General features: G+C 33.0%; 6 protein-coding genes across 6 annotated transcripts; 2 read left to right on the forward strand and 4 right to left on the reverse strand.

Moving 5' to 3' along the window:
- Positions 1-1,077: 1,077 nt before the first annotated feature.
- On the forward strand, positions 1,078-1,452 carry RO3G_04379 (uncharacterized protein; the record flags this gene model as incomplete). Its single annotated transcript, XM_067658969.1, has 3 exons — positions 1,078-1,081; positions 1,134-1,266; positions 1,383-1,452. 3 exons carry the CDS (start codon positions 1,078-1,080, stop codon positions 1,450-1,452), a joined length of 207 nt encoding a protein of 68 aa, XP_067515070.1.
- Positions 1,453-1,659: 207 nt separating this feature from the next.
- On the reverse strand, positions 1,660-2,072 carry RO3G_04380 (40S ribosomal protein S15; the record flags this gene model as incomplete). The annotated part of the gene is made up of 2 exons (XM_067658970.1): positions 1,660-2,001; positions 2,058-2,072. 2 exons carry the CDS (start codon positions 2,070-2,072, stop codon positions 1,660-1,662), a joined length of 357 nt encoding a protein of 118 aa, XP_067515071.1.
- Positions 2,073-5,833: 3,761 nt separating this feature from the next.
- RO3G_04381 (uncharacterized protein) lies at positions 5,834-7,696 on the forward strand (the record flags this gene model as incomplete). The annotated part of the gene is made up of 1 exon (XM_067658971.1): positions 5,834-7,696. One exon carries the CDS (start codon positions 5,834-5,836, stop codon positions 7,694-7,696), a length of 1,863 nt encoding a protein of 620 aa, XP_067515072.1.
- Positions 7,697-8,074: 378 nt separating this feature from the next.
- Positions 8,075-8,575, reverse strand: RO3G_04382 (uncharacterized protein; the record flags this gene model as incomplete). The annotated part of the gene is made up of 2 exons (XM_067658972.1): positions 8,075-8,362; positions 8,429-8,575. The coding sequence occupies 2 exons, from the start codon at positions 8,573-8,575 to the stop codon at positions 8,075-8,077; spliced, it is 435 nt and encodes a 144-aa protein (XP_067515073.1).
- Positions 8,576-13,122: 4,547 nt separating this feature from the next.
- RO3G_04383 (uncharacterized protein) lies at positions 13,123-14,337 on the reverse strand (the record flags this gene model as incomplete). Its single annotated transcript, XM_067658973.1, has 5 exons — positions 13,123-13,595; positions 13,674-13,755; positions 13,812-14,032; positions 14,088-14,206; positions 14,324-14,337. 5 exons carry the CDS (start codon positions 14,335-14,337, stop codon positions 13,123-13,125), a joined length of 909 nt encoding a protein of 302 aa, XP_067515074.1.
- A 949-nt stretch (positions 14,338-15,286) lies between these two features.
- RO3G_04384 (uncharacterized protein) lies at positions 15,287-16,395 on the reverse strand (the record flags this gene model as incomplete). The annotated part of the gene is made up of 3 exons (XM_067658974.1): positions 15,287-15,310; positions 15,544-15,830; positions 16,362-16,395. The coding sequence occupies 3 exons, from the start codon at positions 16,393-16,395 to the stop codon at positions 15,287-15,289; spliced, it is 345 nt and encodes a 114-aa protein (XP_067515075.1).
- Positions 16,396-18,525: the final 2,130 nt, after the last annotated feature.

Raw genomic sequence — 18,525 nt, forward strand, 5'->3', positions numbered from 1 at the left:
TACACTAGGCATTCAGTAGTAATACAGATCGTGAGGAGCTGATTGCAGCCAAAAGCCTTCTGGATCTATGGAGGATTTCGATGAGCAATAATAGAGGAAACCTTGCTAGTGACAACTTTTTCTACAGTATACAAGAGGAGAGAAAACATAAAGCGATCATCTGATACTGAAAGAAAAGACAAGAGTACAATAGAAGGTAAAACCTCGCTTCTTATCACTCCCTGGCAGCTCTCTTCGGTTCTAATTTGGGGGGTTAAAAAAAACATGCCCAAGAAAGTTACAGATTTGCTTGCCCTATGTGATGTTTCTTACAAACGTTTTCTTGCCATCAGGACAATGTCAATTCTTTTATCGTAGAAATTTACAACCGGGTTCAACCAGGTAGTAAAATATCATGACTTGTAATTGGGGGTTTTTGTAATTTTTTAAAAAAAGAGGCATCAACATGTACTGTACTATATGTTTCTTGCTTTTTGTCTAACACTTATAAATGATAAAACCAATAACTGCAATTTCAAGTTGGTTTTTCTAATTTTTCTTTTACAGGTTTAATAAACATAGCCTCCAGAACTTTGGGCAACGTGAGTCCATCTTCATGTATCTTTTGACTGCTGAACTCTATTAATTAAATACAGCACTATCAGTTTCAGAAGAATGAACACTGAATATTGAACTTGGCCTCTTTTCTACTTTTAACTTTTTCAGAATTGTATCTGAAATTAAGCGACTGTAATCCCGTTTGTTGATTATGCAGGTGAGCTTTTTAATATATTTTTGTAGATAATAAATAGTAACACATAAAAGACAAACATATACCATTATATTTCAACTCCAATATTTGACAAATATCTTTTAATAAACTGTCAAGCATTCTTCAAAGCTAGAGTAAAACAAGCATACCCAAGTAATCAATAACGGTAGTGGTCTTATTTGGCTATCTATTACCTTCTGCCAAACATATGTGATTTGTTATGTTGTTTAGTAATCCATCAGGTCGTTTCTTTTATTACAGCATCATGTTTCCTCTCTGATAAAGAGTCCACACTCAATTATCGATATCGAAAATAAAATATTGAGATGGGTTATTGATTTGTACTTTATAACCTCATCATTTATCAACTTATTGCACATAGGTGTACTGTATTGGGAACTTGCATGCAACATTATTATTTTTCCGCCCAGAAATATCAACTTGTGCTTGACCTTGAAGGAGTTGCATGTCTTCTTGACGATTTCAAGAAAATCAATTGTACTTTTATTTGGATAGTTTGTATTAGTTGGCTACAGGAATGCATAGCTCCTTCATTTTAAGTATCAACTTGGCATCAACTACATTGATAAAAGAAACATTATTTGGTATCAGCTTTTATCTTTATGTATAGTAAATGCGCATGGTTATTTATTTTCCCCTTCTCAACCTTCATCATCCAAAAAGACTTTGCCTTTGATTAAACAATCTTCAATGGCAAGCATAAATAAATCAAGCTTTTTGCATTTTAAATATCGTATAGATGTGATAAACATTTTGAGTGTAGTCAAATTACTGACAAAAGAAGTAATAAAAATGGGCTTTAATTGATTTATTGTCAATCATTTTTAATATGTGAGTAAGTATGTATAGATTGTTATAAAACAATAAAGAATCGTACGTAATTTTGTTTATTTGAGAGGAACAAACTTGGAGGAGTGAGTGGCACCAATACCGGGACGACCGTGCTTGACAGGCTTGTAGGTAATGGAGAATTCACCAAGGTAGTGACCAGTCATTTCGGGCTTAATTTCAACTTGGTTGAAGGTCTTACCGTTGTAGATACCAACAACAGAACCAATCATTTCAGGGACAATAATCATATCACGAAGATGGGTCTTGACAACATCAGGTCTTTCACCAGGAGTGGCAGCCTTCTTGGCAGCACGAAGCTTCTTGATAAGACCCATAGGCTTACGCTTAAGACCACGTTGGAATCTTCTACGGGCACGGCAGTGAACGAGTTCCATGAACTTTTAGATGTTAGTTAAGTATATCTCTTTCATCTTCCTCCCCCCTTTTTTTCTACCTGTTCAGAAGACATGTCCAAGAGTTGATCAAGTTCAACACCACGGTAGGTAAACTTACGGAAGGTTCTCTTTCTAGGAGCGGTTTGCTCGTCAGCCTAATCATGTTTCAAATGTGTTAGAATTTGTTGTATTAAAAAATCCGCATCGAAATAGAGTTTTTAATAAGAAGATAAAAAGTGATATTCATTGTAAGTTAATTTTGCTGTTATTGTTGTTACTTTCAATTATGGTATGAAATGAAGTGTTAACTTGTCGATCAATTATTATTTGACACATATAATTAATTCTATGCACACATTTTATTGATTTATCTAAGCTTTTGCTTTGTTGATGCCATATCACCCTTTCATCTAGCTTCTTTATTCTCTCTATCTCGACTGTACGGATGGATGTGTATTTGTTTGTGTTGATATTACCATTCTTATATAATGCAAAAGGGAAAGAAGCTCACTAAACGAGGCAATAACTCTGTATACAAAAACAGTGATCGTGTCCGGTCCGGACATTAATGTAAAATTGATACAGTTTTTTTCATAGCAGTAATAAAGATCAGAAGCAAAATCAGCAGACTAATACTAAAAATAAAGAGAAGAATGAAAGCATCTTAAATTCCATATCTGTGCATATATCCTGTACGAATTGTTGAATGATTCGATGTCATTACAATTAAAACTTTGATGACCGCGTAGAGATTTGAAGGAGAGCCTTTTATGTTTTAACTCCGGAAGCTATTTTACCTGATCACATGCTTATCAACCGGTTTAAGAGCTCCAGATGAAAGTCTAAATATCAGAGGCAATTTCATCCGCTGATTTTGATAAAGATGTATTGTATAGACCCTAAGTCCAGGCCGGGACCCTTAGTGAAAGTATTCCTACTTTATGGTTACAAAATCACTATTTTGCTTTGCATCTATTTTGCCGCTTAGTTTTACTTTGAAATAATAACGTTTTAAAAGGCTTTTTATTTGGTTTCAAAAACAAGTGGTCTTTAATGCTTGCGGCAAAAGCTTTGCATAAGATACATTCAGCCAAAAAAATATTTATTACATTTCTATTCGTCGTTTACAAACTTTTCTTATGTTGTATCAAAGATCTACTCTAAAAATAAAAAACGAATGCATAAATTTGGTCTGATAAAAAAAAGCCATAAATTGATGCCTTCTTTTTCAATCTCATACTATATCTTTATGGTACATAGAAAGCTTTTACTCTCTTCATGCATATGTGGTATATTTACTCATTTAAAAAGATTTCTAAGAGTTCATATCAATGTTCGGGTATTTATAGATTGATCTGGAAACAAGTGTTTATTTCAACTTGCCAAGAGATTGATAGATTGTTACGCAACTGGCTTACCCAATCAAACAAATATTATGAAGGTAACTGTACAAAAAATTGAGTATTCTTTTTTCAAACAATGAACTTGAATAGAGCAGGAATGTATTGATACATGGTGATGAATGCTAAGAAGACAACACTCAGCACAATGGTGTCTATTACAAAGAAACTTAGACTTCAAGAGCCCGAAAAGTATTTTCAAGACTTACTAAATAAAGCCTTTTCCCAAGGCTCTAGCATATACAAAGCAGTTTGAAGTTCATATTGATATATTTTAGTAGACAAATATTCGGATACAGTACTTTTGGATTTCATATGTTTTTACGTAAGTACAAGTGAAGAAGAGAAAAAGATGTAAAAAGGGGAATATATCTTTTTTTAATATACCTGCGTTTGAAAAATTGAGCTTGTCCAACTAATGAAGTATTCTCTATTTCTGAGCAAAGCAAATTTTACAAGGTATATCACACAACACAACCTCCACAAATGATGGATTATGCTATATATAAATATTTATGATCCATCCAAAAAGTTCTTTCTATTTTTAAAATATTGGTATTGCTATATAAAAGTTATAAATAGAAATTGTTAAGAGTCCAAATAATCTTCGCATACGTATTCAAGTTCTATTGTTTTATTCACAGTTGCTCAAAAACCAAAATGCTGTGCTCTTTTTGATACATGTATGTTCAATCCTTCATATGCAATTGCTCAGATTCTTTACTAGCAATGTTATATTCGACTATGTCGTATCTGTCTTTCTTCAATTTTATTCATGTATAATACAATTAACCGTCAATGAAAAAGTTTAGTACCTCTTGCTTGTCCTTACTATAAAGCCTTCAAGAAATAAGAAAAGATTAATGTTTTTTTTTTTTTTTTTTTTTTTTTTTTTTTTTTGCAACGCAACTCCGTGTGAGAAAATATCAAACAAACGTTTGAAACGCTCTTTTCTTGGAAAAAGGAAATAAAAAAAAAAGGAATGTGGAAGAAAAAGGACAAAATTGGTTACGTTTTGCATAAACAATAGAAAATAGGCTTATGACATATGATTTTTTTTTCTGAGCACAAGTACCTATTTGTTAATTCATACGCAACACAGCAATGCTTCTTGGGCAAATTTATTTGGCTGCCTAAATTAAGTATTTATCAAGGAAAAGACTAAGTATTCAGTTGCAGTAAATTCTGCCATCATTGACATTGTCTATTTCACCATAAACTCTATAGTCAGTCTCTTCTTTCAACATTTTGACTCCTTCACAGGGTAAATTCTGCTCTGCCAATACTAAAGTCTTACAGCATTGTTCTAAGAAATGGAGAGTATGAATAAATGTTGTCAATCGCTTAGTCCATAATTCATTTTTCTCAGCAGTGCATGCTCGATCCTCTTAGTCTTTTTAGCGATTTCCTTTTGTCAACAACACTAGACTCTCAGCCGTTTTGTTCTCTCGGATCTGGTGCGCCCCATTGGAGGCCTGCTATTGACGACTTTTCTTTCATTGATAAACGATCAACCACCTATGCTATGTCTCATTTTGCCACCTTCAAAAAGGACGGGCTTGAAGTTGTCTAGCATGCTCAATCGTCTATGCTCTGTTCCTATTGATACACATCACTCTCCCACATGTGGCACCTATTACATTTATAGGAAAACTATTTCTTTACAAGAGAAAAAAAAAGAATAAAATGACCATACTCAATAAGTATTACTCTATAAATTCAAGGAAGACTTGCGGCTTTTATTACCAATTTTTTTTTGAGAATACAAGCAACAAAAGAAAACCTTTGTTGTATATTGTTTAGTTACATGACAAAGGAGGGATTCAAACATAGTAAGCTATGCTTTCTCAAGTACATTGAGTAAAGCAAAGACCATATGACATATAAGTATTATGTTCTTTTATCGAACTCAAAATGTTATTGTGCATAAACGAATAAAACGAGTGATCCAAAATAGTAATTGTACTTATAAAATACTTGTTGCTGACTTTAAATATTTCAGTTGATCAAAAAAAAAAAAAAAATGAGAACCGGTGTCACACTGCGAATTGATCCCTTACAGACATCGGAAAGTAGTCAGTGAAAAATCTCGGAGGCTTGACCTAAAAAGTACCAGAAGCTCGGATAGCATTAATATGAAGCCATTTTATGGAATGAAGCTATGTCATAGATTAGCATCCAGTGTAACCTTTTTTCCTAAAAGAATATATTGTTTTCATATGGGAGCCGTGTAACATTCAAAAAAAGATTGAGGTTTTCTTTCTGCATGCTTAAGATCAAGACTCCTTAATAAAAATACAACAAAAAAGGGAACAATACATATACCATCATTAACAAAAAAAGATAGGCTTTAAAATCTTGAATTTATTTCCCCTTTTCTCCTTTTCTATTACTCTCTTTTCTTTGTCTCCTATTATTTTTTTTTTTGCATTATTATGTCAGATCCTGCCGCCAAAGAGCACAATGCTGAAGAAGAGCATCAATCTTATAAGCCAGCATATGAATTCCGCTTTTATTTCCAGCTTCATCTTTTATGGGCGCTGGCCATTATTTCTATTTTCCTTGGTCAAGCATGGTGGTTGATCCCACTTCCTGGAGACTCTCTTCTTCCTCGATATCGAACCTATCCAGCAAGCATTTTAAAGGGTATTTTTGAAGGATTAGTACCCCTTTTGGTGGCGAGATCTTTAGTAGTAGCTCTTATTAAGGTGTTTACGAACGGAGTCTATCCTGATTCAGTAATCAAATTCCGTTCTACAGGTGGGGTGGAGGCTATTTACAGCGGTCTGCGTTATCGATCAGGACTCAGATACCTTGCCATTGCTTCTCTTATACCTATAGCCTTCTTGATTGGTAACCTGTTACAAGCCGAATTTCAATCATCTACTACGGTGTTTTATCACCTTCAAGATGGTAGTAGTAATATGGAAGCTGCTCAATGCCAGCATTCAACTCCGGCTCAGTACGATTTGGCATCAAAAGCATTTTCAAGTGGATTGATTAGTAACTCACTTTCTGACGCATCGTCTATATTAGATAATTTCAACCAACCCAATATACCTAATTTTGGTGTTTCATTGATAACTTCAAAATTTACGCCGATTTCAAACATTTCAGTTCAAGCACCTAACCACAGTATCCTTGCAAGACGGCACCACAATCTTTGCGATAATGATGGTTCTAGCAACCCTTCTGGTAGTCAAAGTTCAACTACACAATCTAGTTCAACTACAGCCTTAGTTCCAATGCCTACTAATGGAAAACAAAACTCTAAGTTTGGGTCAAGTGTTCCAACCCCTACATCAGTCGAGGAGCAATCAGCAAATAGCCCTACAGTCACACCATCATCGCAGCAGACAACAGATGCAAATCCATCTGCATCTAGTGCAGTAACTTCCGCCACTTTTAGTGACAGTAGCAACAATAACATAAATTCAGCCTCAGCAAGTGGAATACAACAAAGTACGAATAATGCAGTTACATCCTCATGGACACATGACGGCAGCAATCTAACCACTATTTGTGTTGATAATAATCCTATCACTAACTTCACTGCCCAAATGCAGTATCTTAAAACACTTGCGCCCATTACGATAAATAATACAAATATAAATGGAACAGTCACCCTTTACATTTTACGATATTCCTCTGCAAACAACGATGAAGCGATAATCATTATATCAAACCCTCCAGAGTACTACAAAGCTGGTTTTTATGTTTCTGCACAAACCACCAACTATACATGTTTCTCTGGAAATTCCACTCGAGAATGTGACAGAAACAGTGCTGTCACTTTCGATGCAAATAATAGGGTAGTCGCGGATGCTTTGGCGCAAGCTATGAGAAGCAACGCAGGTCTTTATGGTACTTCAGGCATGATTACAGATGTACTTTCTGGGCACTACAACAACGATACCAAGCTGGCCGACGCCCTCTTTGTCAACCCACTTTGTTCAGATCTCAGTTTTTATCCTACTACTGGTCACATCCTGTACCCTTATACAAGAGCCACTTGGACTATTTTGGCAATCATATGGGCCATCCTACTGATCATTATTTGGGCTATTGGTGCTTATCTGATAGGGTATACAATTGACGTATTTTGCCACTTGACGCAATGTGGAAATCTTATACCGCAGATTATTAACAATTCGACTATCTTTGTGGACAATGAACAGGGAACACCAATTAGACAAGAAATGTTTTTGAATTGGGAAGAGGTGGAGCTTCTTGCCAATCGTCCGGTAGTTGATGATGATCATAATCATGGATATACTGTAACAACCGAAGAACTTTAACGATATTTACATAATTTTTTATATATAATAAAAATAAAAATAAACAAAGCCAGTAAGCAAGCAAACGCTATAATTCATCTCGTGGGTCTTTATACATCCATAAACCGCAATCATCACAATCTTCTTGTACCTGACAAGTAGGCAAGGGGAACTCATCTGGTCTTTTTATAATGTTTTCAATCACGTCAGCTATTCTGTGGGTAGCCAGATTGACTCTCCATCCATGATCTTTAACGGTATCCCATATACACACCTATGTATGAGGTTTGTTTTTAGAATTTCGTATTTTTAAGGGGAAGTAACTAACCTTTCCTGCATGACAACGGGATTCCATAGCATATCCTGCATAATAACAGCCACTCATAGGTCCCTAATAAGCTAAAATTTAGCAAAGATAAAAACGGAGATCAAATAACTTACAGTACAAACACCAATAAATAATGGATCTGCTGTATGACCAAAATGCCAGATCGGTAGATCTTTTGCTCCAGGAGCTTGGGGCATATGCAATCTGCGTGACGCTAAGCGATCACCAGGGCTTTCAAAGGTAATAGCTGGTACACCAAATGTCTGACCTACTAAACTAGCGACAGCTCCACCAAGCGAATGACCTGTTAACCAGACTGTGGCATTCGGATATTTTTCACTAACATCCAGATAGATACGCTACATATGGCATCATTTTGAGAAAATCCATTATTGATAGATGAGGTATTAAAAAAAAAAACTTACACTAGCATAATCATAGTAGAGTTCAGATGATAATAAGCTTTTCTCTAAGCACAAACTATCACATTGGTATGGTTGCTGATCATCCTTACATTGACAGATGCCCTTCCATGTGCGATCTACTTTTGCACAACAGCAGGAAAATAACATGTTGTCCTATATCCAAAAAGAAAGAAAGAGCTTAGCTATTTGATTTGTGTAAGATGTATAAAATTCATACATTAAATTTATCTTGTTCCCCAGTAGGTTCATTGTTAAATATAGAACCACTTGTTCCTTTAAATCCAATAATCAATAAAGAGTTGTCGTTATTTCCAAAAACATGCCCTCTCATTCCTTTTTCATCCCATCCAAAGGTTGAGTTCTGAAGCAAAATAATACTTATTATTCTTTCATAAAAAATGATAAAAAGCAACTTACAATTCCCCAATTAGAATCCAAGTCATACCATTGATCGTTGCTGCCAATCTTACTATAAACATCAAAAGACATCTTTGCTAATGTTAATATTGTAGCATGGTCTGTGATATCAGGTAACAGATATATCAAAGGTTCTGACTCGACAGGTTCGTTGAATAACCTTACTAATTTTCTATGCTTGTCTATTTTTTCAATTTTCGGCCTGAATGTAACGCCGGGTACTGACTTTACTATATAGTTTTCTAAATTCTTTACACTCAATTCGTTTTTCTGAAATGTATGAAAATAATGTAAACTACTAGTTGAAACATCAGAACGGTATACTGTCTTTAATTCCATAGGCTGATGTACATTGTCATTTTCATCTACTATTGTATGTCTTTGTTTTAATCTAACAGTTGAATATATTACGATAGAGATAATGATAAAAATAGATAGTCCTTTACAAAAAAATCGAAGCATTTCCTTATTGATTTCTATTTCCTTTTTTTTTTTTGTTTGTAAGAAAAAGAAGTGTATTTCTTATTCTTGTATTTATTGGCTCCGACTCGTGACCTTGTTACAGTTTGAAAAGATCATCTCAAAAACTTATGACTTGATGCATGTAGTGTTTTCAAAGAAATTTGCAGGTATCAAAAAAATTCTGTGGATTTAAAAAATAAATTTCGCAATTAGTTTGAGTACAGATGAAATATGAACTATTAAACAGGTTCAGTTGTCCACAGATTAAGATACTCAAAGACATTCAGGACTATACACAACCTACTTCTATGTCTAAAAGTAGATCTTCATATTAAGCTATATTCATCCTCGTTCCATACCCATAATCAATTACAATAGTTTGATTTAGATGGAGGCATTATTATGATGAGATAGATAGTAAAAACAACTAAAGAATGTACTTTTTCTGTCCTTTAAAACCTTCCAACTTTTAACAAGGAATTACAAACATGATCAAATTATGCTTACAAACAGAAAAAAAAATTGGTCTATTTATGACGAACATATTTTGATACTTTCTTAGGGTTCCGTACAAAATGCGATTGTTTTAAGAAACAAAGAGAAAGTAAAACCTTTCTAAAAAGATCCTGTCTTGTAGAGGCATGTAGCATCTGTTGGGACCCTTCTCAAGAAGATAATGCATATAGTAACGTATAGAGTACCTTGTAAACCAATATTTGTAACGTTAGAATATGCTGATAGTTAGCTAGACTATGGGGGATATAGAATATGCTCCTTATTCTGACGTCCGAAAAGATTTTGTAAAGAACCCCTACTAATCACAGATCATGCTCATTTAATTTCTAATGGTAGGTAGCTTGTATACTCCAAACATTTTGCCTAAGTTTAATATATGGTAAAATTAAAGGTAGCATACAAAACTAGCAATTGCGGTATACTTTTCTTTCACCAACTAACATTTCTAAAAGAGATAATGTATAAATGTAAATTATATTTACATAATTGATAGGTACTTTTAGTAATTAATCTTTGTATACAGATGACAGGGCACAGTGGGCCAAACACACGCCTTCAATCATAAAATTTAGGTGGCCCCTTCAGGGTATTTTGCATTTCAAAGACTTATTGCCATTAAATTTATTAACTTACTTCAGGCTTTTATGATAGAATGAAGGACACATAGTTACTGATATTATGTCTTTTTCTTATATAAAGCAATGCAGTATATCTTCATATGAAACACCTAGATTATCTAGCTATAAATGATAGCCGTGATTTTTTTTCTTGCAGGCAATTTATAAAGACATGTGCTAATAAAATGATTTTTCATATAATAATCACAACTATCAATTTTCCTGGAGCTTTTAAAAATGTTCTATTTTGGACTACTTACCAACCCTTATCATGTTGAATACAAGGTCTTCAGATAAAGTGTGGATAACATCTTTACGTACCTGTTGCGGCTTCTTATATTAGTATTTTGTCTGCCTATCATTGTAGTAAATAGAATAGGTCTTGCTTTACTTAATCTCCCGTTCTTTCTTGAGACTATGAGTTCCTAGCAAATGATTATTCAGTTTTGAGATAGATTCAAAAGACACAGCAAAGCGATTATAAAATCGGATAAAGCAAGATAAAACATAGATAAGTAAGCAAAAGGAACCAGTGACATAAAAAGAGCAAAAATAGATGTCATAACATAAATGAAGCATATTTGAAATATCAATAATATCAAATTGTTAAGAGATGCTCTTGACAAGGATCCATAAAATGATTTTTAAAGTTTATAAGAAAAAGGTGTTGATAAAAAAAGCTCCTTTAAATATTTTTTTAAAAAAAAATCTTTAGGAACCAGTCCATTTTTTGTTCATCTTCTGAAGAATTCCAAGAGTCGAACCATATTGGCGCGTAAATAAAGGAGCAAAGCCCTTTTTGGATGATGAATAAGCAATGTAACAATTATTTGTTTTAATATTACTTGTCTTATTTAATTTTAACTACTTATTACTTGAAGCATAAAATTAAAATAAAAAATATATCAACTTTTTTTTTTGCCTTTTAACATAGCTTATGTTATGATAGATAGGGCGAGGCTTAATTTTTGTTTGTACAACCATATTCTGCATAAAATTTACATAACATTTAAAGGCCAATCTTTTCTTATTGAGTCTTTCATGCTTAAAAATTACACATATAGACAAACATTTCTTTTTATTTACGCCTGGATCATGTTTAGTGTGAAAGGTGATATTGCTATCAAGGATTTTTTCCTGGTTATGTAAGTTAAAGACAAGGGCTGTATTATGTCCAACCCCACTTGTAATACATGCTGTAAAAAAAAATCAACAGTTGTCAACAGTTTTCCCAAACAACAAACAAGGAAGACTACTGTCTTATCAATGTAAGCTTAATTTTTTTTTCTTAGTTAATGATCAGTAAGTTACAACGGTGGTTACTAGCTAGAAAAAAGAAGTAGCTAATCAACATCGTCTTTAATGTCTTGAACTTTATTAAACTTTTTCATGCAGACCAATTTTATTTTGTCTCCGCTTGAGATTGATATAATAAAAACATGCTAAACGTATGTTTACTGATGAGCTCTTTACCGGTCAGAATTCAAAGTTTATAGTCAAGCTTTTTCTATTCCAAGATACTTAAAGCAGATATATACGTCTTACTACATTAGTCTAATAAAAGCATTTTGAAGCTAAAGTAGATATTCTTGTTTATTTTCTTTAAAAGCAATTATTTTAGCAATCGATACTTTCTAAAAAAATCATTAATGCTTTTGTGTCAATGATCTATGTAACTTATTCTTTATATGAATGATTGAATAAAATAAAAGGAGGAAGGCCATTTCTTAGTACATAAAAATGAACTGCATTCAGTTTGTTTGTATTTCATATTCAACTACTAATGATTTTTTTGTATATTTTCAAAAAGAAATACGTGCGCTGATTTTCATAGAAGCAATGCTATTGTTGATGCAAACTTTAGTGTATGAACTTTAAAATCTCGTTTTCAAAATTGTACGGCTATAATTCTTCATTGATAATTAAATTTTTATAATCCTACAGTCGATATTTTTAAATTGAAGTACATGGACTTTATATTCTTTTATTGTCAAATGCTTTTCACCAATAACTGGTCAAGCTAAAGATGGAAAGAGATGTACTTTACTTTTAAAAACTACTTGAAATCTTTCTCCTGTTGTGTTTAATAGGTAAAAAGTTAGATAGTCATCTACAAAAAAAAGGAAGAGGGAGACAAAAAAAATCATTTATTTTTGGTATTTATTATATTAACTTTAAGAGAAGCATATCGATCTTCATCTAATTCATAGAAGGACTAACATTAAGATTGATTATACTGTCTAATTTCATAAAGACATCAAATATGACACCTGGTGCCAATTATAAAAATCAAATGAAGCGTAGCACAGACTCAAGAATAAAAGGGTAAAGACAAGGGGTAAACTTATCCATAAAGAGCAATAAAGCATATATCATCATTAAGCATAGCCAACGTATACACAATCATTCAAGCCTTGGTAGAAAATTAACATAAAGCGAACTTTGTTAATAGTGACGCTCTGTAAAGTCATTAAAGGTCAAAATCCAGGTTTTTTTAAAAAAAATATTCCTTTCAGATTAAGGCTATATAATAGAAAGGTCTGCAAAAAACCTCACCGTGACAAATACAAAGAAGTAATCTATCAAAATTTCTCACTATGTCTGATGGAGGATGATTTTTTAATAAAATCAAAGATTTGCTTTGTATTAAGTTGTGTTATCTACATTTGTTTGGTATTCTCTTTAATTCATCAAATTATTATTTTCAGATGTATCGACTGAATAAGGGGGAGGTCGGCTGGATGTGATGCCGTTCATGCTTATGAATGTATGTTGATGATCAGATGATGATGATGATGTACCCATTGCCAATAAAACACTATCTCTTTCTGTGCCATATGCCGGTGGTGGAGATAGAGTACCTTGGGAAGGTGCCAACCCCCATTTTTTGACGTTAGCCTCAACAAATACAAATCCTCTTTGTCCCAAATTGATATGAATCTGGCAAGGGCCGTTTGCACCAATTGTTGGGAACAAATTCCACCTTATACCAGTATAAGCATCCTCAAGTCTTCTTCCATTTCGTGTGAAAAATATGGATCCAGTTCGATGTCGATATCCCACACCAATAACATCGCCATGTTTAAAGGGCAAACCGTGAGGCTTGCTGTTAAAGGGTGAACTAAAATATTTACAGCCATTGTTAGAGAAATAGCCTATAGAATATCGATTCCAGCCTATTCAAACTGTTGAATAAATAATATAAAAAAAGAGCATATGAATTGCTTTTTTACCTGGTAATCTCCAACTTGGATAGGGCTTTGTCGCAACACCAACAGACACGGTTGTATTCTCAGACTTTTCATACATTTTTGCCTATAAGTATAAGCATAAGTTCATAAATTGATTCTCATTGTTTTAATCAACTTTACCTCCCAGTAATAAACTTCTTGATTCCTAGGAAGTGGCAGATTAGTCTGTACGCAGTTTTCACCTTCCATAAATTGAATTTCAGTTCTGCCGGCTACAAAGCAGTTGGCTTCTGGTTCTCCTTCAAACTCAAATGCTGAAACACCTTTTTCTTGAATGGATATAAATTGTGGAGGTGTAATGTCTGTGGGAATGCTGTTAGGTGGATGATGTTCTTGCCAAGCTATTCCAGCACTTTATTTAGAATCCCATTTTGTGTTTGTATTTATTTTCTTTACTTTTTGCTCTTTCATAACTGAGTCTAGCATCTTCTGATAAATGAGCGACTTCCTCTTCCGAATCTGAAGGTAGTTCTTCAAAGTCACCATTATAAGATAAAGGAAGTTCTATAGGAGGTCTTGAGAAGAATAGTAATATAACTATAGCTACTAGAAATACTACAACTCCCACTATAAATATCCATGTATAGGACGAGTGCATTTTTTACAGCAGGAGGAAGAAAAAGGGACTCTACGTCACTGCTATCATGTTTTTTCTTTAAATCAAATTAGGAAACTCCACAGTATTGAGCAGCTTTTACGCCAATTGGTTTTAAGTTTATATCAATGTGCAATAATCCGAAGTTTGCTTTTGCTACAATGCATAACCAATGTCCATCATTTTTATATAAATAGTTGTATTATGCACGTCCGTTCTTTAATAGAATATGTAAACAATGTATATCTTATTGGTCAAGTTTATGCAATTTTTTTTTCTTAGTTCTAACACGGTATATTGCTTATCATTAACTATTCAGCTAAGCTGATTAAATGAGCTGAAGAAGAGACTATTTCCATTGTGCACACTTTTTCTGCAATTGTAAAGTGATAACTTGCTAAAGCTGACCAAACAGTCGTCAATTCACTGTGTTTAAAGTGTGTTAACAGAACAAGCGTTGTCGATTTTTCTTTCAATACCTTTGTTTTATTTTGATCACTCCTTCGTTATGATACTGATTCCAGCTCAAGATATTGACGTAACAAGAAGTTCCTAATTGTCCAAAAACAAATTCCAAAGCTTGATGTATACTCATTCGAAAAGAAAGCTCAGTGATTTCAACTTCAAGATTTTCATCAGACCAACTATAAAACCACAATAAGCCTTTGCTTCTAAGGTATTCTTTTTATATATTTACATTTTCACTTTCAAATATTGCCATTCATTAACTGGTTTATATTTCTTAAACCATGGCTTAATGGTTTCTGTTGACATTTGAATGAAAGGAGAAGGGAAAAATTGTTTGTAGTGGAGGCTTAGAGTGATAGGAATTTCAATTGCTTTCTGGAAATCATCACACCCAGAAAGACCTATTTTAAGAGGTCCTGCATTTCATTTTTTTTTAAATCAGGACAAAGCCCTATTGGATGTAAGACATTGACAAGGCAATTAAATTTATAAAAAAATCATATTGCATCTGAACAATATTCAATTTAGTTATCTATGCTTTTTTGCCAATATTATTCTAAAAATATAATGAAAAAAAAAACAATTGATTTGGTATGCAAACTTGTGGTTTAATTGGGAAAAAATTGTATTAATCAAGTAAATCTCAAACTCCTTCCTACGAGTAATGCTCTACAATATCAAGAAAAGCTAACAAATTTTGGATCGAGTGGTAGACCTGTATCCGGGTCAATGTTCTGTATAAAAAGCAGAATTAGTATTTTTCATTAACCAAGTAATAAAATTCCTTACATTCTTTTTCAATAGCTTTTGTTGTCTAATGAGGCGAGCTTGGTCAAATGAAACTTTTTGTTTTTTCATAATTTTCAGAATCTCTTCCTTGTCTTTCAAACCAGCTCTTGAGTCATCTTGGTCCAAGTTGGCTGTCAGGTCAAACTGTGAACTTGTTAAACCATCTTCAATGTCAGTTTCAAATGAACCTTCAGTAGTTGGTAATAAATGGTATCCAATCAAACGGTTAGTTTTGTCAGCAATGATAGAGCCAAGGTGTAATATATGCTGTCGATAAAACCAACATACTAAATAATATAACTTGTAAGTTTGTGAAAAATATGCTGCAACTTTCTTATTTACAGGATATCAGTAATAAAATAAGGGCTAAATAAATCAACATTTGAATTAAACAATAAAACAAAGGAGAAAAGAGAGAGGGAAAAAGCTCAGCTAAAGTAACACGAGAATTTTCTTAGTCCTCTAAAATTGGGTAAACGGCTTGGCGCACGTAAACCTTTCCAAATCGGTACGATATAAAGTGTTGAAATAGGTTGCGAATAGTTTTCTGGTATCAGATAATGGATATTTCTGTAGTCAATAAAGATTATGTCTTGAAGTCTGATTATTTATTTTTGTACTTCTTTTTAGCTAGTTTACTATTTCAACATAAACATAAGGAGTATTTAGAGTACAATAAAATAAAGCTTTACTGCTATTAGACAGCTCCTTTAAGAATCAACTCTAGGTTATTTAAACTAGTATTTATCATAAGAATTAATATATAGTACCAGATATATCCATGATGAAAAGTATAATGCCTATATATGTATACATACCTTTTATAGCCAAGTTTACTGAAATCGAAAGCATTATGAAACGCTCTGAAACATGCAATTGTAATCATTCATATCGACACTTGTTTGTTTGGTGTTAATTACCAATGCTTTGGTATTGTAATTACATATCTCCATTTGAAACAGGGAATTGGAAAAAAGCTAATTAGCCGTCGTATGGACCTTTGATCTTTACAACTTTTGGCCTCTTGTTCGACTTGGCTAGCAATACATGTCAGTGACGGTATAAATCGGGCAGGAACAACAGGCAATGTCTCGATTGTAGATGTCATGATAATTTTTTTTCTAATTTGTTATAAATATAATTAATTTGGTTTATCATTTAAAGAGATATCAAATCCAGGCACATTGCGCCACAAAGGCTTGTCTTTTGGTAGTCTTTGCCAGCAATATCCAAAAAGTAACTGATTAATAGCTTTAGGATATGAATATTATTTAAAGTATAAGACTGTTATTCACTATACATTGCATATGCATCGCTTATTTGAACTTATAGGATAGATAATTATTCTGCTTTTGTGAAAATAACACAACATCCTTTTTTCAAAGTTTCAACAACGTTGCTTAAATTAGTTGTAGATACCACAACACATTCAGCTGATAGAGCATCACTATAATATTTACATGGATGGTCCTTTAGGCTAAAAATAATTGAGGGAAATTCGGCTTTGGATTCATCAAAAGTAAGCACAATCGGACTATTCACAAAGTTGGAGTTGATCACCTGCACTTTCATAATAAGCTGAGATATTGAATACCAAAAACAGTTGTTGAACAGATCATTGTAATGATATAATTCTTTGTTGTTCAACAAGAAAAAGCTGACAAATAGTTGCGCTCTAAATGGTACGTTTCTAATAAAGTCAGATAGCCTGAGAGCATGCTCAATGAAAACATCAGCATATTATGACTTTATAACAGATGACAATTAAACTCTTCTTACATATCTTTCTAAGCTATTCCCCGGCTTTTCTACTGTTACTTCATCCATGATTTTTTTATAATACTCGTATTCTTTGGATCCTGTACCTTTGTGTCCCTCTTTGTCATATTTACTACGCTTGAGGGTTTGTTTTTTTTTATCTTGCTTCTCGGATTCTAATCGCTTCCTCTTTTCTTTTAAATTTGTTACTTTTATTTCATATTCATACTTTTTATTTTGAGGTTCTTTTTTTTTTTTAACTCTTTGTGCATAAGGACGAGTTAGTCGGATTTTATCAAGGACTATGAACTTAATAACTTTATCATAAAAAGAACAAGCGTTGAATACAATTGGGCCTCAACTACGCATTAAATCTTTTAAGAATATGCTCAATGTTCTTTGTATGTTTAGCGCTAATTTTTTGTCTAAAATATTCGACTGCTTCTTTCTTTGACATTTTAATAGCATAAATATTCTGTTTAGAAAAGAAAAAAAAAACATATCGTAAGTTTACTCATTGAAGACGTATATCTATGAGGGTTTTTGATTAAACAGCATGGATCAATGAAAGTATTTCGTGATGGAAACGTATTTGTAACAGCACAGAGCTTTAGTTGTATATACATGGCACAGTCATATACGAAGGGTAGTCTTAAACTGAAAGATAGCTACAAGATACATTTTCTTATTATTGCTCGAGTTAGTTAATGATAGTATTCATACTTTTCTTCATACAAAGCTAATAATTCCAAAAAAAAATTTACTCAAAGAGTTTTTTTTTTTTATTGATGAATATCTTTTTATTCTGCGTTATTGCGAAAAGTATTTGCCGTCCCCACCCCCCTTTTTTTTTTTCTTCTTCAAAACCTCGGTTTTCGCAGGTTTGACCAACTTCTTTCAGCTAACATGAATTTTGGAAGCATCTTCTTCAATAAAAATGCAGTTCACTTCAAAGCCCATGATCTTATCATCTAACCGTGATTGAGATGCGATTTTCCTTGCTAAGAGGCTTTCGTCTGAATTAAAATAGTAAGTTTTTTTGGTTTCTTTAAACCTAAAGCATTGTGCTCTTAAATGAGGCAATAAACTTATGTTTTGGAAATAGAAATTCTTGGATATTTTTCAGTTAAAGTTTCTCACTTCTGCTCTAAAATCATGAGTGCAAAATTGTCAGTAATTTTCACAATAAATACCGTGCGCTCCACTTTTAATCCATTCTTTTTA

Source organism: Rhizopus delemar, genomic scaffold (assembly GCF_000149305.1).
Source record: "Rhizopus delemar RA 99-880 supercont3.3 genomic scaffold, whole genome shotgun sequence".
Classification (NCBI taxonomy): Eukaryota; Fungi; Mucoromycota; class Mucoromycetes; order Mucorales; family Rhizopodaceae; genus Rhizopus; species Rhizopus delemar.